General features: G+C 46.9%; 1 protein-coding gene across 2 annotated transcripts; it reads left to right on the plus strand.

Moving 5' to 3' along the window:
* RSPO1 (R-spondin 1) lies at nt 1–26579 on the plus strand. Of its 2 annotated transcripts, XM_083511685.1 has the most exons (6): nt 1–731; nt 15895–16315; nt 20361–20552; nt 22060–22209; nt 22505–22696; nt 25884–26579. In XM_083511685.1, exons 2-6 carry the CDS (start codon nt 16210–16212, stop codon nt 26024–26026), a joined length of 783 nt encoding a protein of 260 aa, XP_083367811.1. In that variant the 5' UTR covers nt 1–731; nt 15895–16209; the 3' UTR covers nt 26027–26579. The 2 variants fall into 2 exon arrangements, with proteins under 2 accessions (XP_083367811.1, XP_083367812.1); XM_083511686.1 differs by lacking the exon at nt 1–731 and having other exon boundaries at nt 16202–16344; nt 20365–20552.
* The last annotated feature ends 1229 nt before the right edge of the window (nt 26580–27808 follow it).

Here is a 27808-nt window from a genome sequence, read left to right on the forward strand (position 1 = left end):
TGTCATCCTCACCCTCATCCTCCATGACTTTTAAATGAAGCCAGACACAGAAGGGCCTCTTTGTCCCATCTTCCACCCACCGTGGCAATTTGCTGAGCTCCTGCTGGCTCTAGACAGAACTTTGCATGCTCCAGTCCAGGTTTTGCAACAGTCGCAATATTTTGGCAGGATATTGTCTTAGGAGGTGGTACGAGTGGGGTGGGATTCCCTCCTGCCGCAGTTTGCACACTCCATGCCTTTGCAAAGCTGGATGCGTTACGTTTGTAGGCAGGAGGAGAAGAGCAGTGATACAGGGGAAGCCGTCCGGGCGAAGAGGGGCTGGAGTCTGCCGCATCAAAAACAGGAACTTATTAATGTGCAAATTGCTTAGATATGATCACATTCTTCTTTTGCTCAGCATATCCAGAGAGCCGTGTGGGATACAAACGAGCCCAGGCAATCTTCGCAAGCAGGAATTCGGCTCAGTGGAGGAGACGGAATCGCTTCCCTCTGTGAAATTTGGAAAACTATTTGGTGCCTGGCTTTGGAAGAAGAAAGGATTTGGGGTTGTTGTTGTTGTTGTTTTTAAAAATCCAAACTGAAGGTACAAAAACTGGCAGAGGGAAAAACTTGTGCGGGGGAACTTTTTTCCCTGGTGGAATGGATGATTGCGATGAGTGCTGAAATTGGAGTCTAACCAGAGTAGCGGAGAGAGTTTCTTCAGGCAGCAGCAAGCAACTGACAGCTCAGAGGTAAGGATTTCGCAACCCACGCTTGTTTGGAAGGGGCTGTTGCAAGGGCTGATTTGCTGGGCATGTCAGGTTGCTTGAGAACAGCACACCTAATGTAATGTGGTGATCACACTTTTTGGCATTGCTGGGGAACTGCCAGAGAACAGAACCTGGAGGGTTTCACTCTCAAACCAGGGACAGGGTTTTCCTGGCCTGACTCTGGTTCAGTGTTAGGAAATGGTTTGGGAATATGGATCATGTTCCTAGGTGATGGATCAAGGGAAGCATCTCAGGACAACTGTGTATACATCCCCACTCACCATGCCCCCCTCCACCTCTTTCCCCCTTTTCTTCCTAATGTAACACTAATGCCTCAACAAATGAAACTGATCTGTAGAAAATTTAACTTGAAAAAAGAGACATTGCACATAGTTTTGTAAACCAAGAAATCTTTAATAAAAATATGTTTTCATCATCATCATCATCATCATCAAAAATAGGGGCTAGGGCTCCCTGCTGCTGCTACTTCCTGATCAGTCCTTTCCTAAGAAGGCATTCAGCCTGGCAATCTTCTACATAATGCCCTATGATGCCTCGTTCCAGGAGGACAACCAGACGGGCAACTGTGGTGGCTATTACACATGGCATTGCATCTGATTAAATCCTCTTTGTTGGTCCCCAAAGCCTGGGCTGACACTCTAGAAATGTGTTTTAAATTTATCCAAATTGAAGAGCAAAAACTGGAATCCTAAACATGCTTACATGGGAGTGAACCTTATTGAGTGGGAATTAACTCTGAGCTAACATGCTATATGGTTGTGCTGAAAGGGTTGTCATCAAAGTATGGAGATCAACAGTAGTTTTTTTTAGAGTTTAAGATGGTCTGTTAGAGTCATTGTTTCCGGTGGTGTACACCCACACCCACACACCATTCGATCCGCTGCAGTGTCTGATTAAGCTGGCCACACTGCATGATCAGCAATTCTAGCAAGGTAGGCATGTCATCTACCACCTTCAACTATCTTAGTTTGGAGGACCATCGTTTTTGAGAGATTTGCATGGCCTTCTAAGATCAGCGACATGCAAGTGTTTCTTTTGTCCTTGGGATATACTGTACACCCATATTTTTTTAACTGCATTTATATCAGGCATAGGCAAATTCTAGCCATCCAGATGTTTGTGGCTACAATTCCCATCATCCCTGATCACTGGTCCTTTTAGCTAGGGATGATGGGAATTGTAGTCTCAAACATCTGGAGGGCCGGAGTTTGCCAATGCCTGATTTATATCCTACCTTTTCCTCCAAGGAGCTCAAGGTGGCCTGTATAATTCTACCCCTCCTCATTTAATCCCCACAACAACCCTGTGAGGTAGGCTAGGCTGAGAGAGGCAGTGACTGGCCCAAAGTCACCCTGTGAGCTTCATGGCCAAGAGGTGATTTCAACCCTGCTCTCACCCAGGTCCTGGTCAGACACACCATTACGCCACACTGGCTCTCTGGTTGAAAAGATTTTAAGATAAGCACATCACTGGCCACAAAGCCTCTCAGATTCTCAAAATAACAATCCTCTGACATGGATCCTTTGGGCAGCAGTTTCCTGTGTGGCTCAATGATTTGCTGCTCTTCTGCATGATTTCCTGGGCTGTGCAGAAAGCACTCCTTTGGAACCAAAGCTGGAGGAAGAAGGCACCTGGCTTCAAGGACCAGCACAGCCTATCCCCTGAGGGAGATCCAGCAGATCCCTCCTGTTGGGTGAGGATGATGAGTGAGGACAGAATCCAACCCTGCAGCAAGTTCCTCCATGCCTGAAAGAACCGCACCTTGGAATCTGGGGGCGTCTGGCAAAGTCCCAGCAGGAAGCATGATCCCCCAGGGATTCTCCATCTGCCTGGAATGAGGCAGGGCTGGTACTGCACTTGGGGTTCAGGGCGGGGTCCATAAGAAACAGGGAATGCTGAATGCCAAAAAAGAAGAAAAACAAACAGAGAAAAAGGACTGGAGGCTGGTGATGACCGTCTTCTTGCAGGGGAGAAATGTACCCAGGAGTTTTTGTTTTGTTCTGAAAGCAATGCCTCCCTGAGAAATAACGGGAAGCTGTAAAATCTGGGCACAATTACGTTATGTTAAAGGAGGCGAGTTTGTCAACAGCCTGTTTCCTTCCTTTGCTGACCCTTTGGCAGCACCCTTCCTCAGGACTCTTCGCCCAAACGGGATCAAGCACAAGTGAGCCTCAGAAGTGGGATGAACTGAAAACCCTCAGCCAGTGAGAACATCCACACCTCCTCACGCCAACCCCAAAAGAGCTAACCTTCTGAAGTCCACACCAGCTGATCTCACCATGATGGTTCTGCCTCGACAGTCAAGGCAGCAATGCTTCTGAATACCAATTTTTGGAAACTGCAGGAGAGGAAAGGGCTCTTGCGCTCGGGTTCTGCTTCCAGGCTTCTCCTAGGCGTCTTGTTGGCCACTGTGAGAACCAAATGTTTCACTAGACAGGCCATTGGCCTCATCCAGCAGGCTCTTCTTATGTTCTTAATGCCAAGAGGCATTGTGTGAGTCGTTGGCGATGAGCTTTAGAAAAGCTTCAAGGTGTCATTGTTTACTGCCATTGGCATGAATATCATGGCTCCATTTCCTTTGGCTACTGTATAAAGCCTGATGGTTTTGCTAGTGTACTTGTTCCCATGCTTCCATGCAATGCATACTGTAGGCCAATGGACTGGTGAGGAAGCAGGGAAAGCAAGAATAAGAACATCAGAAGGGCTTGCTGGATCCAGTTTTCACAGTGGCCATCCAGGGAACAAGACCACTCTCCCCTCCTGTGGTTTCCAGCAACTAGTATTCAGAAGCACTCTGAATTCAGAAGTATTTAGGCTAGTAGTCATTGTTAGCTTTAGCCTCCTCCACCAGTTTTTTCCGAAATCTCTTTTAAAGCCATTTAGGTTGGTGGCTCCCACTGCCTGCGGTGGGAGCGAGTTACGTAGTTTAAGTATGCCCTGAGTGAAGGAGGACTTCCTCCTGACTCTTCCAACATTGCTTCGTTGGATGTTCATGAGTTCTAGTGTTATGAGAGAGTGAGAAAGGCTTTCTCCATGCCATGCATAATTTTACAAACTAAAACACAACCTCTAGTTTGATGGGACCTTTTGCAAGGGATGCACAGGCAAGAGAAGGCAATTGAGGCTTCTGAGGTTGCCAAAATGAGGCTTTATGAAGGCAGCAGGGGGAGGGAGAGGAGGAGGTTGCAGATTAGCAGAGCCCACCTGAGTGCTGAGCAGGAGCCAGGGTTGGGCAGGAGGACACAGATCTTGAGAAGGCTCCTGCAGACTTCAGTGGTCTTCTTCCATGGCTTCCTTGCCCTTCAGTTTATATTTCAGGATTAGAGAAACTCCTATCAAAACCAAATGTTGACCTTCTGGTTAGGAAACACAACAGAGCCCAGCCTGTTTTTATGGCTTGGAGGATTTAGCAAAACAAAGTGCATTTTCAGCATCATGTGGGGATAAGGCAGTGATGGCCCCCCTCTCCCCCCCTGCCAGCCACACGGTTTTTTCCTCTGCTTTCAGTGACCTTGTGCACTACGGGAGGCGAGAGATGGCAGTTCTGTCCTGTGCGGCTCTCTCCCTGCTCAGCGTGCCAAGCAGGATGTTGACCCCCAGAGCAGGCAGGAAATGATGATGGGCCAGAGGGGTGGGAAGGGGTCAGTCAGAGGGTCACTGCCAGGGAATGCCTCCATGAAGGTGGGAGAGGGCAAACAGATCTGTGTTTCCTTCTTAGATCTTAGAATAGTAGAGTTGGAAGGGAGTACGAGAGACATCTAGTCCAACTCCCTGTAATGTAGGATTTTTTTGCCCAACGTGGGGCTCAACCCCCTAACTCTAAGATTAAGAGTGTTGTACTCTACTGAATGAGCTAACCATCCATATCTTGCAAACTTCTGGGGTGGCAGCAGGGGTGGGCGGGCCAGAGAACCAGCCATTGCTTGAGTCAGCCTTCCAGCCACACCTTTTGCCTTGGATTTTTTTCTTCCCCCAACCCTGGTATAGTGGTAATGGTAAAGCACTCTGCACATGCTCAGGTGAATCTTCTGCTTTGTTATTGCTTCACATGTAGCAGGATGGAAAGGGGCTCCAGGGCCACAGTTGAGCGTCCTGGGTAGTAGTTATCACAAGCTATGTGAGGTTGCTACAGGGCTTACAAGGGCCAGCTATATTGGCATGCCCTGCCCCCCTCCCACCACTATTGTTGTAGATTGAGAGATGCCTAAGTGTCAGGATTGCCACCAGCCACCCAACCTGCTTCCGTCTCCCCTCCACTCCTATGCATGCTGGCACCAGGAGTGGGAACTGCACTTCAGTAGATACTGGTAGTGCTGGCAAAGGAGTCCTGCTGGTATCAAGACCCCTTGCAAGCCAGCCAGCCAGCCAGCCAGCCAGCCAGCCAGCCTTTGACTGGTCTGTGTGAACCATACCAATGAAGAGACTCTCTGAGCCGTCCCTCTTAGGGGGAAGAGCACAGCAAAGTGGAGATCACAGGATGTAAACAGGGGATGAATCACCCTGCGAAGCTGGCGTAATCCTTGTTTGGCTTGCAGGAATTTATTAAAATCTCTATTTATGAAGGAGATTTATTTATTGATGCTGAGGACACGGTTGTTTTGGCTGGAGGAGGTTCACGCGTCTGCACCAAATCAACTTTCTAGGCAATGAGGCCTGCAGGAGTTAAGCACCTCAGTTGTGGAGCCAAATGGAAACTTAACGGGTTGGGAGGACTCATCGGCCCACAATTGTAACTGCTAAGGAATCTGACAGGACAGGCCCCCATCACTTTTGATGTACAATGTGACATTATGCATTGCAGCAGCCCCCGGGTTGCTTTGGAATGGGCTTTTGGGCCAGGGCTCCTAAAACCACTTGTCACTTAAGTAATCTATGAGGTGTCAACCCATCGCAAGAGTGACCCCAGGGAGCATCTTTTATGGATGGGAACAGCGGAAACTCAAGCCCAGCCTGACAGATAGAAGTCAGTATCTGGGCTTGCATGGAGGCAATGGAGCCTCCCTCCCCAACTCTCTCTTAAGCTATGGAACTCATTCCCACAGGAGGCAGTGATGGCCACTGACTTGGATGGCTTTGAAAGAGGATTAAACAAATTCATTGAAGTGAGGACTATTGATGGCTACTACCCATGATGACTGTGCTCTGTCTCCAAAGTTGGAGAAAGTAATGCTTCTGAATACCAGTTGTTAGAAAACACAGGAGGGAGAGAGTACTCTTGTGCTCAGATCCTGCTTGCTGGTTTCTGACAGGCATCTGGTTGGCCACTGTAGGAACAGGATGCTGGACTAGATGTCCACCCCCACCTTTGTCTGATCCAGCAGGCTCTTATGTTCTTATGCGTTCTCTGGCCCTCCCTTGCACTCTTAGTTACAGGCAATGGGAGCCTCTCCTTCCTTGTTCCTCTACTGCTGTTTTCTCTCATCTGCAGGCCCATTGAGTCAGGCCAGATGTTATTTGGGGGAACTTGTTGCTAGTTCCCAGGACTATAGTAGGTTAAGCTCTGTGTGCTGCTGTTGTGCCATGTGTGTCCATCTGGGCTGTCAGGTGGGCTTTGGATTCTCTATCACAAAGTGGAAAGTGGTGCAACTTTCTCCAGGTTCAAAGGCAGTATGAACATAAGAAGAGTACTGATTAATCAGAACAAAGGTGCATCTAGACCATCTATTTTCTTATACCAGAACAGATCATTAAAGTCAGTCTGTGAGCACTTAGAAAAAGATGCTGTGATTACTAAAATTCAGCATAGGTTTATCAAAAACAAGTCATGCCAGATGAACCTCATTTCTTTTTTTGATAGAGTTACAAGTTTTGTGGATTAGGGGAATGCTGTAGACATAGTGTATCTTGATTTCAGTAAGACTTTTGACAAAATCCACCATGATATTCTTGCGGAGAAGCTGGTAAAATATGGGCTGGACAAGGTAACCTTTAGGTGGATTTGTATCTGGTTGACTGACTGAACCCCAAAAGGGCTCATTAATGGTTCTTCATCATCTTGTGAAAAAGTGACAAATGGGGTGCTGCAGCATTGTGTCCTGGGCCGGTTGTTGTTCAATGCCTTCATAAGCAACTTGGATGAAGGAATTGAGGGGATGCTCATCAAACTGGCAGACGACACCAAACTGGGAGGGGTAGCTGCTAATGATGCAGGAGACAGAATTGAGGTTCAAGATGACCTTAACAGATTGGAGAACTGGGCCAAAGCTTACAAAATGAATTTCAATAGAGTTAAATGTAAGGTTCTGCACTTAGACAGGAATAAAAAGCTTCACAAACATAAGATGTGGCTTGTTAGTAGAACATATGAAAAGGATCTAGCGGTCTTAGTAGACCACAAGTTTAACATGAATCAACTGTGTGATACAGCAGTGAAAGAGGCTAATGCTATTCTAGGCTGTATCAACAGAAGTATAGTATTGAGATCAAGGCAGGAGTACCTGGAGGCTTTTCTCCTGCTGGGTGAGCTCTGGGTGAGCTCTGCTCCTACCTCCAGTCCCCATTTGGACAGGCAGTTTTTGCACCCAACATCTCATTGCAAAGCCCACTTTGGAGTTTTGCTTTTTTTCAAGCACCTTAAACATTTTTCTGTTCAAAGATCTGATCTGCATTCCCCCCCCCCATACCAAAACAGTTTTGTACTTTTGGCTTCATGGAGATGGGGGAGTTGGCTGTGTGATGTGACACAAGAGCACAATCTGCTGGAAAAACAACAACAGAACAGTAGCCTCTACCTTGAACTCGAACAAAGCTGAAGATTCAGGACTGGAAGGACTTCTTCATGCAGCACAGTGTTAAAATATGGGGTTTGGGGAAAGACCAAGAATTAAATTTAAAATATTGACAGATAAGAAGGAAAGAGGAGGGTTTGCAGTACCTGATCTAAAACTTTATTATGAAGTGGCATGTTTATGTTGGACAAAGGATTGGATAATTCAGGAGAACCTAGACTTGTTAGATTTGGAGGGGTTCAACAATAGATTTGGATGGCACTCTTATCTTTGGTGTGGTAAGGCAAAAGTGCATAAGGGATTTACAAATAATGTGATAAGAGGTGCCTTATTTGAAGTCTGGGAAAGAAACAAGAATTTGTTGGAAAGGAAAACACCGTGGTGGCTGTCATCAATTGATATATTAACAGTTAAAAAACTGAACATACTAGGGAGAGGGGCCACATATGAGGAAATTTTGATGAAGGATGAAAAAGGTTGGAAATTAAAGCCCTATGAGTGTATTGCTGGAAAACTGACAGGATGGTTGCAATACCATCAAGTCAATGATGTCTTTAAAGAGGATAAAAAAAATAGGTTCCAGTAGTAGATAGGTAGCCGTGTTGGTCTGCCATAGTCAAAATAAAAAAATTCCTTCCAGTAGCACCTTAAAGACCAACTAAGTTAGTTCTTGGTATGAGCTTTCGTGTGCATGCACACTTCTTCAGATCTGAAGAAGTGTGCATGCACACGAAAGCTCATACCAAGAACTAACTTAGTTGGTCTTTAAGGTGCTAGTGAAAAAAAATAGGATTTGAGGACAAAAAAAATCAAAATTCCAAATAGATATTTTAGAGAGTAAATCCAAGCTATTATCAAAAATGTACAATCTCTTACTAGAATGGAATACTAAAGATGAATTTATAAAAGAGGCTATGATAAAATGGGCTATTGATTTAGGACATAACATAGAATATGATGTATGGGCCAAACTCTGGAATGAGAGCATAAAATTACTGCTTGTTCGGCCTTAAAAGAAAATGTTATGAAGATGGTTTATCGTTGGTATCTCACTCCCACCAAATTGGCAAAAATGTATAGAACAAGTAGTAAAACCTGCTGGAAGTGCAAGGAAAAAGACGGTGATTTCTATCACATGTGGTGGTCTTGCAATAAAATAAAAGAGTTTTGGGATGCGGTTTACAACGAGTTAAAAAAGATGTTTAAGTACAGTTTTCCCCAAAAGCCGGAAGAATTTTTGCTAGGTTTGGTGGGAGAAGGGATTAAAAAGATAGAGCAAAGATTATATTTATATGCAACAACTGCAGCCAGAGTTCTAATAGTTCTAAAGTGGAAGCAACAGGAGATGCCGATGATAAGAGAATGGCAGATAAAGTTGGTTGAGTATGCTGAGATGGCTAAATTGACACACAGAATCCACAATCAGGAGGAGACAAAGTACCAAAAAGAATGGAGTAAATTTATGGTTTATATAAGTGAGAATTGTACAAATATGAAAACATTGGCAGGATTGAAATAATTCTCATGTCATGGCATAATTTATAATTAAAGAATCTGTAAACTATAGAATGGAATAGGAAAACTGGTGGAAGGGAAGATCGGAAGCTAATGGATCTATGAAACACAAAGTAGGATACATGTAACAAGATGTGATGTTTTGGTGGTGGGGATTGGTTGGTGATTGTAAATTTCAATAAAAATCATATTTTTTTAAAAAAATATATGGGGTTTGCTCCTACATGATGCAGTGATGGTGACCACCACCATCTAACAGGGAATTAGACAAATTCACAGAGGGTAAGGCTATCAGTAGCTACTAGTCATTGCAACAGGTGTATGGTTTGAAATATAGAACTAAAAATGACAATTGCTGCTGTGGGGCGGTGATGGAATGGCCACCTACCCTGCTTGGTGGTTTCTCAGAGGCACCCTCTTCCCTGTTGACAGGATTGTGAAGCAGGAAGGCCTTGCCATTGCACCCTGATCTCGTTCTTCAGCTGCAGCCAAAGGAAACACCCACCTGCTGGCAGAGATAAGCCCATTTCGTCTGCTCTTGGTTTTTGGCTGCTGCATTGCATCCTGATGGATGACAGCACAACTCCCCCGAGGCAGTGGTAGGCGGTCCTGAACGTGTGCCAGGGAAGCCCTCCAAACTTGCAGAATTAATGGGAAGCAAGATCTCTGGCAGGTGAAGGAAAACCAGGGTGCTCAAGGCGCAAGATGGAAAAGAAAGGTGGCAGCCTGCTGGCATACACTGCCATGTTACTCACCAGCAAAACCTGGCAGAGAATGGGGGGAGCAGGGGGGGTAGTTTTATAGACCATGAAACAAATAAAGACCTGTGTGATGGTGTGATATATCCTCTGCAAAGGGTGCTAAATTGAGGTCGGGGCTGACTCTAGTAGGGTGGCAACGCTGGTGCCCCAAGCCCAGGAAATGTCCCACAACTCACCTCAACAGCTGCACCATCCTCACTCTGCAAGTGGCAGCCAAGAAGGTTGGCGGCAGCATGAGCACATTCTCACTTTGCAGACCACACCCCTCTTCCTGGTGAAGGCAGGGGGAGATCCCTGGGACACACACAGAACACTGAAGAGACATTGGTTTACTAGATAGATAGATAGATAGATAGATAGATAGATAGATCATCTACCTATCTTCCTATACACATAAAAAGGTATAATGTCATCATGCTGGTGTGGCCAGTTAGTATGTTGGACTAGGACCTGGGAGGCCAGGGTTCAAATCACCATTGAGCCATGGAGCTCACTGGGTCACTGTCTCTTAGCCTAACCTACCTCACAGGTTTGTTGTGAGGATAAAATAGGGAGAACTAGGTTTACCACCTTGGGCTCCTTTGTGGAAAGGTGGGATATAAACACAAGAAATAAATGCAATAAATAATAAACTGCAGCATGAGAATGGTGAGCCCATTTAATGTGCCTGCAGTGAGGTTCGGTGGAGAGTGAAGAGACCATTCACTCAATGATATAGTGAGCTTCTGGCTGATGCACCTGCCCTTGCTATGCTCAAGGAACCTGCAGTGAAGTTTAATGGAGGGGGGGGGCTTCACCCACATAGCTAGCTGCTCTGTGAAATGCCCCTCCCCTGGCTCACTTAAAAAGGAGTGACTGGGGTGAGCTGGGAGGGATAGGGTCTAAGGAGTGGGGAGGTGTAAAGGGAGAGGTGTTTGGTGGGGGAAAGGGGGTTGCCAAAGGAGTAGGTGAGGTTGGTGAATGGAGCAAGTAGGGTCAGAGCCCCTAGTATTTGCTATACAGAATCATAGAAATGTAGAGTTGGACGGGTTCCCCAAGGGTCATCAAGTCCATCCCCCTTCAACCCAAGAATCGCAGACAGATGGCTACCAACCTGATTTAAAACTTCAAAGGAAGAAGAGTCTACCACCTTCCAATGTGGTCTGTACCACGATTGCATAGCTTACTATCAAAAAGTTCTTCTGATTATATATTACACACACACACACAAATCTAAGACCGCTTTCATAAAAGTTTATTGTTTTAACTCTAAAAAGCTCAACTACCCCCCCCCCCAATAATCCACTATGCAAATCCCAAAATTGCACTTTGCAGAAGACCTAAAAAAGACTGGCCATAATTTGAGGCCTTAGTAATTGAAATAGTTTTCCCCTGATGCCGAAAGGATATTATTAAAGTTGCTTGGAAACATCCCTGTGGAGCCTAGCCCAGGAAGAGAAAAAGTCACATCCCTTATATTGCGCACAGAAACAAACTGGAAGCCAGAAAAGATGTTTCAGCACTGGCAGAATCTGGCCAGCTGGCCAGCATCTGTTAATAACCTAGACCAGTTGCAGTTTCCAAAACTTTTATTCATAGGCTTCCCTACAAATACTGCATAATCTAATCTGGGTTTAGTAAAGTGTGGATAACTGTAGTGATCCTGCTTTTTTCCATGGGTCAAATGAAATCAGTAAGAAGCACTTTAAGCCACAATTGTCACTTGAGCCTCCACAGATGGAGGCAGCAATGCTTCCGAAGACCAGCTGCTGGAAACCACAGGAGGGGACAGGGCTCTTGGCCTCGAATCCTGTTTGCAGGTTTCCCACAAGCGTATGGTTGGCCACTGTAAGAAGAGAAGGCAGCACTAGATGGGCCATTAGCCTCATCCAGCAGCCTCTTCTCATGTTCTTATGGACAAAGACTGACTAGGTTTTGATAGGTGAGCCAGCAAGGTCAACAGGAAATTCTCCAAGGGCTTTCAGAACACCGTCAACCTCTGAAGGTTACTCTGTGAGTCCAAACCCCTTGAGGTAGTGATGAAGGCCCTGTTGACACCTCCACCCAACATGGACCACCAGCTCCCCACCCAAACCACACTGTCAGACTGTATGGGTCACCTGTTGCCACATGTGTCATTCTGTGAGAGCCCCCAGTTTGCCAAGGCGGTCATGAGATCCTGAATTGCCCCAACAAGAGGACCTCAGGAAGTGCTGAAGAATGAAAGAAATGGAGACCCATGACACCAGGTCTAAAATCATCTCTAGGAAGGCGGGTGGGACATGGACAAAACTCCTAATTTGTGCTGTGATGTCAAATGCCTGGTGCAAACCTGAAGGAGCGTCTCCACCCCCATCGTTCTGAGGTACAGTGCCGAGGGCCTTCTGGCGGTTCCCTCGCTGTGAGAAGCCAAGTTACAGGGAACCAGGCAGAGGGCCTTCCCGGTAGTGGCACACGCTCTGTGGAATGCCCTCCCACCCGATGTCAAAGAGAAAAACAACTACCAGACTTTTAGAAGGCATCTGAAGGCAGCCCTGTTTAGGGAAGTTTTTAATGTTTAATAGACTATTGTATTTTAATATTGTGTTGGAAGCTGCCCAGAGTGGCTGGGGAAACCCAGCCAGATGGGTGGGTTATAAGTAAATTATTATTATTATTATTATTATTATTATTATTATTATTATTATTATTATTATTATTATTTTGTACTCACTTTCAGTTTTGTATTCTGTATGCTTTTATAATAGTCACTTTGATATATTTTATCTAGTAAGTGGTGGAATACTATTCCTGCTACTACCAAATGAGTTTTACCTAGAATCATAGAACTGTAGAGTTGAAAGGGATCCCAAGGGTCATCTAGTCCAACCCCTTGCGATGCAGGAATCACAGCTTTCCCTTTCGCTTCCGTGGCCTAAATTTCTGTTCTTGATCACATGGTCTATACATTCTGAATGCTCTGCTCACACATTAGACAACACCCACACCATACACACAGAGCACACTTATGCCACACTTTGGCATTCCAAGTGTAGACAAAGCAGCATTTTCTATATACACACTTAACAAAATTGCCTTGTAGGGTGAGGGACGGGCAAATTTTTCGATTTCTGTTTCTCTCAGTTTCTATCCTCCCCCCCCCCATCTTAAGTTCTCAAAATTTCGACATCATTTTGTAATTTCTTAAACAAAGACATCTTTGTGAAAATCCACGTGAAAATTTCTCCTAATACGACACAGTTTGGTTTGCAACTTTGCAAGTCATTTGCATAAGTATATGCATTTGTATGCACACTTTACACCAGCATATACGTTTTTGAACACCTTAGTGGGCTGGAGGATGGCATTGCAAAATTTGGAGAAGGGCAAATTTGGCTGTGTTTCAGTCTGGGAATTGTTTTGAAAAATGCAAATCAGGAAGGTTAAATGCATGCTGAATCAGATTTCTCCTCCATAGCTAGCTGGGGTGTCCAGATTCAAGACAGCCAATGAAGGTGAATGCCAGAAGATTTCAGAACAGACAAAAAAAGTACTTCTTCACATGGTGCACAGTTAAAATATGGAATTTGATCCCGCTGGATACAGTGATGGCCACACAGATTCCTGGAGGATAAGGCTGTTGATGCCTATATTCTGTCTCCGCTGTTAGAGGAAGTATGTCTTTGACTTCCAGTTGCTGAGCAGCAGAAATAGGGATTCCCATAGACTTCTGGTTGGCCACTAGCTGGGCCCCCTTTGGCTGAATCCAGGAGGCCTCTTAGGACCTCGTGCTGTGCTCTTGCGACAGAGACTCCCTGCACATTCAACAGTGGTTTGGGATTTAACAGAGGATCCTTTCAGCAGAATGGATTTCTCAAAGGCTGTTTCTCATTCTCAACTACTTGGGAAACAGTTTTGGGTGCTCCTAGTCCCCCTCTCCCCCACCCTCACTAAAGGTGAAACCATGCTTGGTCAGAGAAGCTTAAAAGGTGATGCCAAGTGCATCAAACAGACTTCCAAGCCAAGAGGCAGGCAGGATTTACACAAGCAGCTAATTGTTTATTTGAAATCTACGTGCACGTGTGCAGGCATACACACACGATCGACGCAGACAAGTTTAATGATACAGTGTCCCTCGTAAGTGCAAACAGATGCTTGACACCAAGATAATCTGGCAGCCTTGGCAACGACCTGAAGAGTGACGGCAGAAGCGTGGAGAGAAGGTTCGGCTCCATCTGTTTGGCTCAAGGGCTTGAACTGCAGTTGCTCCATCTCTCAGCCAAGGCCAACAATGACCTGGCTCCTTAGGCCCGCAATTAGCTATGCCACTACCAAACTCGACTTGGAGCATAAGGACATCAGAAGAGCCTGCTGGGTCAGGGCAACAGCTCATCTAGTCCAGCATCCTTTTCTCACAGGGGCCGACCAGATGCCTGGGGGAAACCCCAAAGCAAGAGTCAAGCACAAGAGCCCTTTCCCCTCCTGTGAAATACTTGCAGCTGGTATTCAGAAGCATTCCTGCCTCTGACCAGGGAGGCAGAGCACAGCCATATTGACTAGTAGCCACTGATAGTCCTGTTCTCCAGGAATTTGTCCAATTCTCTTTTAAAGCCATTCAGGTTGGAGGCCATCATCACCTCCTGTGGAAGCGAGTTCCACGGTTTAATTCTGTGCTGCGTGAAGAAGTATTTCCTTGGATGTGTCCTGAATCTTCCAACATTCAGCTTCATTGGATGTCCAGGAGTTCTAGACAGGGAGAAAACCTTTTCTCTATTCACGCTTGTCAGGGAACTGACATCGGAGCTAGAGGCGGAGGGAAGACTCTCAAATGATGCTGGAGAAGGGCCCAGCAGGGAGAGAGGCAGCTCCGCAGATGGGGAAGCAAATCAGCGCAACACCAGGGATATAGAGGGGCTGATGGGGGAATCGGCGAGAGGGCTCCAGGACTCTTCACCGGACACCAGCGGGGAGAGCATGGGTCCTCCGCTACCCACGGCCACCCTGCGCAGAAGACTTCCGCGCAGAGAGAGTAGGAGGAGACTGGGTGTCAAACAACTTTTATGTTGGAAAAGATTTAAGAAACGCCCACTGACGGATTCTGCTAGCGACTGAGGCAGCCACGAAGTGAAGGGCTGCCCAGACTGAAAGGTTTAGCAAGGCAACAAAGCCTGGAGAGGCGGCAACTTATGCACGAGCAACCCATACACATTACAACGCTCTCCATTTATTAACTTCTATCACGTCACTTCTTCCTTGCCTTTTCTCTAAACTGAAAAGTCCTAAATGCTGCAACCATTCCTCACAGGGGAGTCGCTCCATCCCATCGGTTCCCCTTTCCTGGACCTTTCCCAGCTGTGCAATATCCTTTTTGAGACGAGGCATCCATAACTGTACACAGTATTCCAACTACGGCCACACCCTAGAATTGTGTAACGGCATTATGATACTGGCAGTTTTATTTTCAATTCCATTCCTAGTGATCCCTAGCGTGGAATTTGCCCTTTCCGTGGCATGTGTGGTGCTGCTCAAGCCTGTGGTCTGTGTAATGCTGAGAAGAGTCTTTCAGCTCCTTTCTCCTCCTCTTCGCTGGAGTCCTGCCACAGTGGTCTTACAAGCAGGAGAGGCGCCCACAGATGTGTTCTGAATTATGGGCCTTTCCAGCTTTAGCAGAGTGGGAGGTTCCACAGAATGATAAAGGAAGTGGTCCAACCTGTATATAAATACTACATCCCCTTTGTTACTTGACCTCTGCTCCTTGTTTTGTCTGCTGCATGCAGCACCTGACTGTCACAACCTTAAGTGGTAGCAGATTTGGAAACTGACACAGTCTTGACTGTTTTCAGAAAGGCAAAATGTCAGAAGATGCCTGCCGGGAGCCTTCTAGGGATCTAGAGCAGTTGAGAAGGAAGGCTGTGAAATGAAGGCTTGGAGAGCCAGTGGGGAGTAGTGGTTAGAGTGCCAGAGTGGGATACCAGGGTTCCAGTTCCCATTCAGCCATGAAGCTCACTGGGTGTGACCTAGCCTACTTCACAGGGTTGTTGTGGGCATTAAATGAGGAGGGGGAGGACCATGTTTGCCACCTTGAGCTCCTTGGATGAAAGGGAGGGATGTAAGTGCAATAAACTAGCTAACTAACCATCTTCCTTTCTCCCTTCCTTCCAGTGTCTTGGTGCAAGCAGACGACTCACGTCGCTCCAAGCTCATCCTCGCTGTCTGTGCCCAATGGGACTGCCGCCTCTCGCCTCTAAGGCTCCTTATGGGGTTGGAAACAGAATCATGTTATCTGCAACCTAATGCTTTCGGGGTCAAGACCTTGGTTCGTGAAGATGGTCTTTTACTGGGCGTTGTGTACAGACTCGTGGTTCTGATCAAGTCCCGAACACATTAGGAAAAAGCTTCACACACCGCGACCCAATTGTGGGCCGGAGTCCTTCCAGTCACTCTGCCTTCGAGGGTCTGAGCTGCTGGGAAGTTACTATGCAGCTTGGACTGTGCACAGTGGTGGTTTTTCTGAGCTTGGCGGATCTTGCAGACAGCAGCAGCAGCAGCAGCAAAGCACTGAAGGGCAAGAGGCAAAGACGAAGTATGTATGAAAGCCCTTTGAAATGGCAAGTTGCAGACCTGCATCATTGACCTCTTCTTCTTGCATTGCGTTTTCAGGCAACGCAGGGCTTGGGGCTGACAGGAGTCCTCTAGGAGGGTGATCCGGCCTTGATTTGATGAAGATGGCTCGGCTCTGCCTCCACAGTTGGAGGCAGCAATGCTTTTAAATGCCAGTTGCTGGGAAACACAGGAGAGGAGAGGGCTCTTGTGCTTAAATCCTGCTTGCAGTTTTCCCATTGGTTGGCCACTGTGAGAAGAGGATGCTAAACTAAACTAAACTAAACTAAACTAAACTAAACTAAACTAAACTAAACTAAACTAAACTAAACTAAACTAAACTAAACTAAACTAAACTAAAAACTAAACTAAACTAAACTAAACTAAACTAATGGGCCATTGGCCTGATCTAGCAGGCTCTTCTTAGTTTCTTTATAAAAAAATAGCAGCCCCTCCTCCACCTGCCAGACTCAAGCCAAGCTCCCCTCTCCTAGATCCTTTTTGGGTGGGAGGGTGGCCTTAATATTGATGTGAGAAATGCCATGTTTCCTAGATTCAGGAAACTGCATGCTGTGTGGTTGAAAGGTGTCTTAGTTGGAGAGTGTTTCTTATGGAACAAAGGAAACTGAGCTTCTAGACACCTTCCTGTCCATTTGCGTAGAGTGTGGGGTGTCATAGAATCCTAGGATTGTAAAGTTGGAAGGGACCCCAAGGCTCATCTAGTCTAGCATCTGTAGCATCCCCATAAGCTTTCATGGCCTTTCATTCTGGACTCCATATTTCCACATTCTGGCTATCTGACATAATCTGCTACCAAGAGTTGTTGGAAAACCCTTACTCTCCTCCCTGAGTGACAGCTCTCAGAGTTCCCAAGGAAGAGGGATTGACTGTTAAATCATTCTGTGAGAGGGACGGGGGTATCTCAACAACTCTCAGCACCCTTAACTACAGTTCCCAGGAGTCCTTAGGGAAGCTGTGACTGTTTAAAGTAGAACCATAGTGTTTTAAATGTATGGTGTGAATGTGGTTTTAAAGAATGTCTCACTTTTATGCTGCCAGAAGTGTCATTTCAATAACCATATTGTAATATACCTTCTGCCAGAATAGATATGGGAGATGTGTGTGTATATTTATTTGCAGATCCAACTACATGTGACATTAACTGCATGATTTGCCCTGAAGGAGGTGGGGGGTTTTTTGTGTCAAGGGGCTAGCATGGAGAAGGGATGTACACCAGTCAGGACTGGCAGACAGCAGCGGGTGGGGGTGGAGTGGGGGGGGGGCTTAACTTCTTGGGGTCTGCTGCATTCCAGATCCACACGGGTCCCTATGTGTGCCATTTACAAAGAGCAGGGGAGCAAATGGGAGCCCACCTGCCCTGCCCCTGTAAACAGTAGAGAGGTCACTGTGCCAAAACAACAGCAGTCATCTCTGTGGACCCTGGAGGATGTGAGAGGGAAACAGAGGTGCAATTCCTGCATTGCAGGAGCTTGGACTAGATGACCCCCAGGGTCTTTTCCAACTCTACACTTGGAAGAGGACTTTAAGGTCCATGAATAACCATAGTCTAGAGGTCCCAGACCCTAAGGAAGTCAGACTATCCTCCACTAGGGCCAGGGCCTTTTCAGTGACGGCTCCGACCTGGTGGAATGCTCTGTCCCATGAGACTAGGGCACTTCAGAATTTAACCTCCTTCCGTCAGGCCTGTAAGACAGAGCTATTCCACCTGGCCTTTAATTTGAATTCAACCTGATCTTTTATTTCCCTTCTCTTCCCTCCCCCTTCCCTTTTATAAAGATTACCCGCTCTGAGACCCCACAGCTAATTCTCCCCTGGCCTCCTCGCTGGCCCAAGTAGGACTAATTCAGTCAGCTAGCCCTCGTTACTATCTAATGCTTATTAGATGGATTTCCCCCAAATTGATTTCTGAACTTTGAATTTTAGTTATTCATGTTTTTATACTGTATTTTATGCTGCTTCTACAGTTAAGTGTTTTAAATTTGTTGTTAGCCGCCATGAGCCTGGTTTTCTGAACCAGGAAGGGTGGGGTATAAATTAAAAATTATTATTATTACTATTACAATTTGAAGCTGGAGGTCATGAAACTGTGCCTGAGACACAAGTGTAATAAGTGGGACTTAAATTCAATCTTCTAATATATTAAGATAGGAAAAAACCTGATGTCCCAGTGGTCCATGGTGGTTGAAGTGGACTCACTTCGGAGAAGGAATTGGCTCCCAATTTCTCAAGACAGGCTCCGCTTCTAATAGCTTCCCCCTGCAAATCCAGTCGTGGCTGAGTTGACAAATTGGTCCTGCTGCTTCTCTCCCAATCTCCCAGCCTCACGGGAGGCCTTTGCAGCCTCTGCCTATCTCCCCACCACTGTGAAGCCAGGCCTTTGACTCTCAGGAATGTCAGAGCACTTGCTTTGGAGGAAGAATAAATAATGTGTTTAAAATAAAGTCAAAAAAGATGTAGACTTGCTATAAACAAAAGCCAATGCTTGCATAATTAACCAGTATAAATATAAATAACCTGTGACGATTTGTTTAAAAACCTGGCTGAGTTGTCCATGATAATTGATACCAGAATGCAGCACAGACATAAAAGGGGATGTTTTTGTTGGCCTGAGCCAAGGAGGGCCCAGGAGGAGTGGGTCTCTGTCCTCTCTGGATCTGGACTTCTGCTTCCATCCAAGTGAGTTCAGAGAGGGAAGCCTCCCTGCAGGAGAGCAGAGCAGAGACAAGGCTGCGGGAGCCTCGACTTTTCCTTGTAGGTTCTGCTGGGGCAAACCTTTACTCTTTTCAAAACCTTGTGTGAATTTAAGTGAGGGAAGGAAGCAATTCCAAAGCATTCTTGGGAGCTGAGTCTGTTTAGCCTGGAGAAGGGAAGGCTGAGAGCTAATAGGATAGCCATCTTCAAAGGTCTGGTGGGCTGTCACATGGAAGATGGAGCAAGCTTGCTTTCTGCTGCTCCAGAGGGAAAGACCTGAACCAATGGATTCAAATGACAAGGAGATTCTGCCTAAACATTAGGAAGAACTTTCTTATGGTAAGAGCGGTGGAACGGACCACCTCAGAGGTGGTGGACTCTCCTTCCTTGGAGGTTTTTAAGCAGAGGTTGGATGGTCATCTATCAGGGATTTATTTGTTTATTTTGTGATTCCTGCATTGCAGAGGGTTGGGCTAGCTGACACTTGGGGTACCTTCCAGCTCTTCAATTCTATTATTCTATGATTCGGCAAAGCTTCTTCTGGCTCAGGCCATAGTCTGCCTGGCATGTGCAGTTTAAATCTTGAATGGTCCAGACCCACAGCCATACACGTGTCATTTCCCTTGCCCCTCTAAGGCTGGCTTCTGTTCTGCCTGGGAGATTGGCTTCTGTGCCCAACCACAAACTACTTTAATGGGAAGGTACAAGAAGCTGGTCTTCCATCTCTAGCTGTTGTTGACAATGGTGGAAATAGCGACTTCAGAAGCCATTCCCAAGAAACTTAAGCAAACCAGTCCCAGGGTCCTGTGGTGATGGCCCATATCCCTGAGATGCCAGGGGATTCTGACAGCAAGAAATCATAGAACTGTAGACTTGGAAGAGATCCCAAGGGTCATCTAGTGCAACCCCATGAAATGCAGAAATCACAGCTCAAGAATCCCTGACAGATGGCCACCCAATCTCTGTTTAAAGACCTCCAAGGAAGGAGCGCTCACCACCTTCTGAGGATGTCCGTTTCACTGTCAAACAGCTCTTACCCTCAGAAAGTTCTTCCTAAGGTTTAGGCAGAATCTATTATTGTTGTTTTAGTTGCTTTATTGCTTCAGCTGCCCAATGTGCATTCTGTGAACATCTCCAGCTTCTCAAGGGCCTAGCTAGCAGTGATGGGCAACCAGATGCCAAAGGGTGTTTGGGAGATGCTTTGGGTCTCTGCTCCCAACTCCTGGGACCTCCTGCTTACACTGAGCTATGACCCTTCATAGAAGCAGGCAGGTGATCTTGCTCTATGGTGCTCACTTCTCTCTCCCTCCTTCCAGTCAGTACTGAGATGACTCAAGGCTGTGCGAAGGGATGTGACCTGTGCTCTGAGTTCAACGGGTGCCTCAAATGCTCCCCCAAACTCTTCATCCTTCTGGAGAGGAACGACATTCGCCAAATTGGCATCTGCCTGCCCTCTTGCCCACCGGGCTACTTTGATGTGCGGAACCCAGACATGAACAAGTGCATGAGTGAGTCTTTGGGATGGGGGAAATAGGGTGGGGGGAGGGAGCAGCCCAGCATTATTTTCTTGTGAAATTCAGCCATGTTTGAATGTCATTTCTCACCATATAATGGTGTCTTGGTAATATTCTGTGTGATTTCTGATTTTTGTACAACTGATACGTAATCTGAGGTGTGAGCCAGCCATGTAAACTCCTATAAGGAAGGTTCTTAACTTAGGAAATGCAGTTTCACCTAAGGCAAATGTTTTTGGCACTCCATTGGAATGAAAAATATCATGGGTTTCCAAGAGCTCATTTCAGTGCATACATCAGCAGAATGGATGAAGAAAGACTCCTGCCCCCATAGCCAGTCGTTGGCATGTTGGACTAGGACCTGGGAGACCAGGGATTGAATCCCCATTCAGCCACGAAGCCCACTTAAACCAGTCATTGCCTCTCAGCCTAACCTACCTCACCAGGTTGAGAGGGAGAACTATGTAGGCCACCTTGAGCTCCATGGAGCAAAGGATGGGCTATAAATGCAATCAATCAATAAAGTGTAGATGGGATCCCAGAGCACTCCTTGGCTCCTCAAGAACAGCTCTGTAAGCTACAAGCTAGGTTGCATTCCTGTGGAACAGGACAGTGCGGCAGAAGGAAGCATGCCTCCTTTGGTGCCAGGGCTGGATGAGTGTGCACAGAAAGATCCCTTAGAAAGTATGGACAAAGAGGAGGAAGCATGCAGAACATCACGCCTGCAGGGAGGTGAAGTCAGGGCTGACCCAATACCTTTGGCTGCCTGATGTGGGCGAGCAAATGGGACCCCACTCACCAAGTCAAAAGGCACAGCGCCTAAGGCTGGTCTGGTTACCTTGGCACCTGAGGCAGGTAACCCCACAAGCAGGACCACTCCCTGGGAGCAAAAATATAGCAGCACCACTACTTTGCTGCCCTTTCATGCCACTGTATGCCTGTAGGAAACCTGCAACCAGGATTCGAGCAGAGCAACTCTCCCCTCCTGTGGTTTCAAAAGCATTGCTGCCTCCGACAGTGCCATGATAACCCTTTCCTCGATCATTTGCCTAATCCTCTTTTAAGCCATCTAGCTGGAAGGTCCTCACAGTGTCTTGTAGGAGCAAGGTATGTAGTTGAACTATGTGCTCTGTGGAGGACTTCCTTTTAGCCATCCCAAATTTTAGACAGATAGATGGGGACTGACCAGGGCCATGTTCAGTTCTCAAGGCAGAGAATGAACACTTCTTTTTCCCCTTAGCAAGCCCCTGATCGATGAGGGCCCAGCACATTAGCAGAGCACAAACTGTTTCCTGTGTGTTGTTTTCTTTTAGTGGCAGGTGCCAATTCCATCTTACTTCAGTGCCAGCTCTGTTTCACATCCCCCCCACCAACCACGTGGGACCCTCTTGGCCACCTAATTTGGGATCCACTCGCAGGAGGACTGTTGGGTAGGAGGGAGATTTCCATTTGAGGCAGTAATTCTAACTGGTCATTTTTATTTCTCTCCCACGGGACACAGAATGCAAAATCGACAACTGTGAGGACTGTTTCAGCCGAAACTTTTGCACAAAGTGCAAGGAAGGCCTGTACTTGCACAAAGGAAGATGTTACACCACCTGCCCTGAGGGTTATTCTGCTGCCAACGGCACCATGGAATGCAGCAGTCCTGGTGAGCATGATAATCAAGAGGGGTGGTGGTGTTGGAGGAGGTCTCCTTGCCTGCCCTGCCCAGGGCAGCCAGTAGCTCAGGCCCAGGGGGCCCTGGAGGTTCCAGAGCAAGAGGGGACTTTGGTTAGAGGCCACCATGTTCCCCAGGATTATTCAGCCTTTGCTGTATTCACTGAAGCACCTTGATGTATATTTTGGTTTCCACGGAAACAGGGGCAAAAAAAAATCACCCAAGGTCTATGACTCTGTGACAAACAGACCTCTCTCTCTCTCCCCACCCCCTGCTTTTTTTATAGCACAATGTGAAATGAGCGAGTGGGGTCCATGGGGCCCTTGCTCCAAGAAAAAGAAGCTCTGCGGCTTCCGGAGAGGCAATGAGGAGCGCTCTCGGAAGGTTCTTCAGGCGCCCTCCTTGGGGGACGTGTCTGTGTGCCCAGCCACCACCGAGCTCCGGAGATGCACAGTGGTGAAGAACCCGTGCCCAGAAGGTGAATGGATTATGAGTTCCACTTACCCCCTTTGCTTGGTTGGCATAAGCACAGGGCAAAGAATGAGAAAGACGGTTGCTTTATGTAGAATCATAGAATAGAATCATAGAATCATAGAGTTGGAAGAGACCACGAGGGCCATCAAGTCCAACCCCCTGCCAAGCAGGAAACACCATCAGAGCACTCCTGACATATGGTTGTCAAGCCTCTGCTTAAAGACCTCCAAAGAAGGAGACTCCACCACACTCCTTGGCAGCAAATTCCACTGTCAAACAGCTCTTACTGTCAGGAAGTTCTTCCTAATGTTTAGGTGGAATCTTCTTTCTTGTAGTTTGGATCCATTGCTCCATGTCCGCTTCTCTGGAGCAGCAGAAAACAACCTTTCTCCCTCCTCTATGTGACATCCTTTTATATATTTGAACATGGCTATCATATCACCCCTTAACCTCCTCTTCTCCAGGCTAAACATGCCCAGCTCCCTTAGCCGTTCCTCATAAGGCATCATTTCCAGGCCTTTGACCATTTTGGTTGCCCTCCTCTGGACACGTTCCAGTTTGTCAGTGTCCTTCTTGAATTGTGGTGCCCAGAACTGGACACAGTACTCTAGGTGAGGTCTGACCAGAGCAGAATACAGTGGCACTATTACTTCCCTTGATCTAGATGCTATACTCCTATTGATGCAGCCCAGAATTGCATTGGCTTTTTTAGCTGCCGGGTCACACTGTTGGCTCATGTCAAGTTTATGGTCAACCAAGACTCCTAGATCCTTTTCACATGTACTGCTCTCAAGCCAGGTGTCAGAGAAATGTCCCGAAATGTAAGCGTTCTCTTCATCGGGCTAGCTGGTAAATCCAATGGAGGCTTTGCTGGACTTTCATTGCTGCATTTTGGACCGGCTGAATTTTCCAGGCCCTTTTCAGAGTCAGCAGTTCTCCAATTCCGATGCAGTTCAGGTTTGCATAAGCAACACACAGCTAGGGATGTATCTCGCAGGGGCAGGTGGTGCTCAAGCTGAAAACCGGCCAGCTAAGTCAAAGGGAGCAACTGCGCTCTTGTTGCCTCATTTTTCAACATTGTTGTCTTGGGTGTGCAGGGAGGAAGAATGTGGGCTGTGACCCTTTAGCCCCGTTTTTAAAATGTATCAGGCTATCTTTTGATTTGTGGTGCTGTTTGCCTTGGATAAGATTACATTTCCTGTGAAAAGACAGGTTTGCATTGTGTGCAACTCCATCCCATGAGGCACTCTTGCTTCACACCTAAAATAAAAATACCTTGACGTGCACCAAGGCATATTATTATTATTATTGTTATTATTATTAAAATTTATATTATTATTGTTATTATTATTAAAATTTATATACTGCCCTATACCTGCAGCCCTCAGGGTGGTCCACAAGATAAAATTACAATATAGAAACACAAAATGCATAATCGAAACAGAAACAGCCAATCAGGCAGAAGCAGGACCCTCAGACTCTCAGCATGTTCAGCAGAACCTTCTCAGTGCCATAATAATAATAATAATAATAATAATAATAATAATAATAATAATAATAATAATTTATTATTTATACCCCGCCCATCTGGCTGAGTTTCCCCAGGCACTCTGGGCGGCTTCCAATCAAGTGTTAAAAACAATACAGCATTAAATATTAAAAACTTCCCTAAACAGGGCTGCCTTCAGATGTCTTTTAAAGAGAAGATAGCTGCTTATTTCCTTCACATCTGAAGGGAGGGCTTTCCACAGGGCGGGCGCCACTACCGAGAAGGCCCTCTGTCTGGTTCCCTGTAACCTAACTTCTCGCAATGAGGGAACCACCAGAAGGCCCTCAACGCTGGATCTCAGTGTCTGGGCTGAACGATGGGGGTGGAGACGCTCCTTCAGGTATACAGGACTGAGGCCATTTAGGGCTTTAAAGGTCAGCACCAACACTTTGAATTGTGCTCAGAAACGTACTGGGATCCAATGCAGATCTCTCAGGACTGGTGTTATGTGGTCTCGGCAGCCACTCCCAGTCACCAGTCTAGCTGCCACATTCTGGATTAATTGCAGTTTCCGGGTCACCTTCAAAGGTAGCCCACGTAGAGTGCATTGCAGTAGTCCAAGCGGGAGATAACTAGAGCATGCACCACTCTGGCAAGACAGTCTGCAGGCAGGGAGGGTCTCAGCCTGTGTACCAGGTGGAGCTGATAGACAGCCGCCCTGGACACAGAATTGACCTGCGCCTCCATGGACAGCTGTGAGTCCAAAATGACTCCCAGGCTGCACACCTGGTCCTTCAGGGGCACAGTTACCCCATTCAGGACCAGGGAGTCCCCCACACCCACCCGCCCCCCGTCCCCCAAAAACAGTACTTCTGTCTTGTCAGGATTCAACCTCAATCTGTTAGTCGCCATCCATCCTCCATCCGCCTCCTTCCTGCCTGTCCTCCAGGCTGACTTTCCCTCACCGACAACTTCTGAGTGTCAGCAACATCACTTCAACTCAGCCAAGGCCATTGCAGGAGCCTGTACTCCCTATGTCTATCTCAAAGGCTAGGTGAAAAGCCATCCCCTGCCTTTGCATCCAGGGGAAGGGCCAGAGCTCAGTAGCAGAGCATCTGGTTTGGATGCAGAAGGTCCCAGGTTCATTCCCCGACAGCATCTCCAGGTGCAGAGGGCAGAGAACGCAGCCTGAAATTCTGGAGAAGCCAATGCCAGTCAGTGTAGACAATAGTGAGATGGACAAGTGGTCTGACTTGGTATAAGGCAGCTTCCTGCGTTAATTGATCTGAGGGGAATGAGCTTTTTTTGCCCCTTAGAGACAACATTATAGCCTGGAGAAGGAGGGCAATCTCTCTTTGTTGAGAAGACCCAGGGGTAGGAAACCTGCTCTGTGCGCAGATGGCCCCAGGTCTAACCTGCAGCATTTCTACATAGGGCTGTGAAAAGCTTCTGGCTTAGATCCTGGAGAGCCGTTGCTGTGACTCAAGAGTAGATAAGATTGAGCTAGGTGGACCCATGGCCAGTCTCCATAGAAGACAGCTTCCTATGCACAGGTAGCACGTGGTGTTGACTGTTCATGTGCCATTTCAGAGTGTCTAATGTCCTCTTGCTGAACAGCAGATGCAGGTTAGGGGACAACCTCCTCACAACTAGCAGGCAATCTGTTCCTCCGTCTCACTCTTGGCCTTTTGCTTGTTTGCAGGATGGAAAAAGAAAAAGGAAGAGCAAGGAAAGAGAGACAACGCGAATGAGGACAGAAGCCGGAAGGATGCCAAGGACGGCCGTGTCAGGAGAAGGAAAGGCCAGCCCAGGGGAACAGTTGTGCCTGTGACCTCTGCTCCGTAGCTGTCCCTCCACAGCTGTGCGATGACAAACCTCCATTGCTGCTATGTATATGAAAGCTTTATTGAACCAAAACACTGCACCACAATGATGTAAGACATGGCTGGACAGACGGAAGGATCCTTCTATGGGCAGAACGTACAAAAATGCAGACCCACCTATATCCGGCGTAGTGTATCAGAAACATGGAAATTCCTCGTGGTTCCTTAGCGAGGGGACTGTCTCAACAAGGTGCTCTTGACCAGAGTGCCCAGGACTTGGTGTTGGGAAGATGAGAGGGAAGAAGGCACATGCTTTAAGGAGGGCCACTGAGCAAACATCTCCAGCTGGAGTCACTATGGACAGACGGCATGCGAGGAGACAGTTCCCAATGCCAAGGACAAGACTGGAATGAGTTTGCTGAAAATCTGGAAATGCACAAAGGCTGCTTTCAAGTCCTCTCCATTGTGTTTCAACCTGTATCACTGAGAATATGTGTTGCATATCTGTGATGAACGTCCAGGGGTGTTTGCCCTGATACTGCTTCAAAATTTCAGATTAAAAAACCCCCAAAATAGTCCCATTCTTATGTCTGCAGATCATCTTCAAAGTAGTAACTCCGAAAAGAGTATTCTCATCCTTCAGGGTACATAAAAGGTTTGCTTCAACATTCTTTCTATTGTGCCTTCATGATGTTTGGTGCTTGTGATGCTACCATGGCATTTTTATGTGATTGTGCCCTCAATGATGTTTGCACCTGCAAAACATCACTCAGACTGGAGGCCCCCAATCCTGAGGTCTCCTCTGTCACACTACTGTCAGAAAGTTCTTCCTAGGTGGAACCTCCTTTCCTGTAATTTGAGGTTATCCAGGCTTACCTTTTGCCCTGCTCTTTTCAGGCAGAAGTCCAAGCTTAAAAGCTCTGTGTTGTTTTGTTTTGTTTGTTTTGCCCCACAGCTACCCCCATGAAACTCACTCTTTAGCACTCAATCAGAGAAAACTTTAATTTGGGTTTTTAGCGGATTGCTGCTTGTGCCAATTTAGTTGTAAAGAGCAGGTTTTCGCAGAAAAAGCTCTGGAAATGAAGTTTTAATGCGCAGACTGTGCCTGGAAATAGTGGAGAAGAGTTAAGTGTGGCTAAGCCCTGAATCCAATGGTTTGGGTCCTACCCTCTGGAGCAGCAGAAAACAATGAAGAGCTTCCTGAGAGTAAGAGCTATTTGACAAGGGAACAGACTTCCTTGGAAGGTGGCTGAAAAATCAGAGATTTTTCAACAGAGGTTGGATGGCCATCTGTCAGGGAATCTTTGGCTGTGATTCCTGCATTCCAGGGGGTTGGTTGAGATGACCCTTGGGGTCCCTTCAAACTCTACAATTCCATGATTTTATGATTTATGCACTGGACACGGCTGTTGAGCAATGAGCCCTGGAGGGACGAGCGTCAGGCCGGCAGCATGGGAACACAAGGCTTCTCCTGTGGGTGTACACCAGCCAAGTCCGGTTCCCTCTTGCAGTTCCATTGTCCTGCTAGGAATTTCCACCCCGGTTTCTGTTTGCAGCCAAGGGGATTGGGCAGTTACGTTTCTAGGGAAGGCTCACCGGATTGCCTTCCTGGCTCCAGCAGGGGTGTGGGAGCGGAATAGTTGTGTCAATTCCAGAGCTGTACCGAGCTCTCCCGGACTGCTTGTTCACAGCAGGGCTGCCAGGCCCATCATCCACTTTGCACTTAAGTAAACACTGCGCCGTTATATCTTTCAGAGGGGATTCCATTTCAGCACGATGATAAACGAGCAGCATACCAGGCCAC

Source organism: Podarcis liolepis, assembly GCF_965112155.1.
Source record: "Podarcis liolepis genome assembly, chromosome: 7".
Taxonomy (NCBI): domain Eukaryota; kingdom Metazoa; phylum Chordata; class Lepidosauria; order Squamata; family Lacertidae; genus Podarcis; species Podarcis liolepis.

Excerpts from the sequence above, each read along its gene's own strand:
- RSPO1 (XM_083511685.1), top strand. The coding sequence starts at position 16,210 with ATGCAGCTTGGACTGTGCACAGTGGTGGTTTTTCTGAGCTTGGCGGAT. Across the intron at positions 16,316-20,360 it reads GGGCAAGAGGCAAAGACGAA|TCAGTACTGAGATGACTCAA; the intron begins GTATGTATGAAA and ends CCCTCCTTCCAG. Across the intron at positions 22,210-22,504 it reads CATGGAATGCAGCAGTCCTG|CACAATGTGAAATGAGCGAG; the intron begins GTGAGCATGATA and ends CTTTTTTTATAG.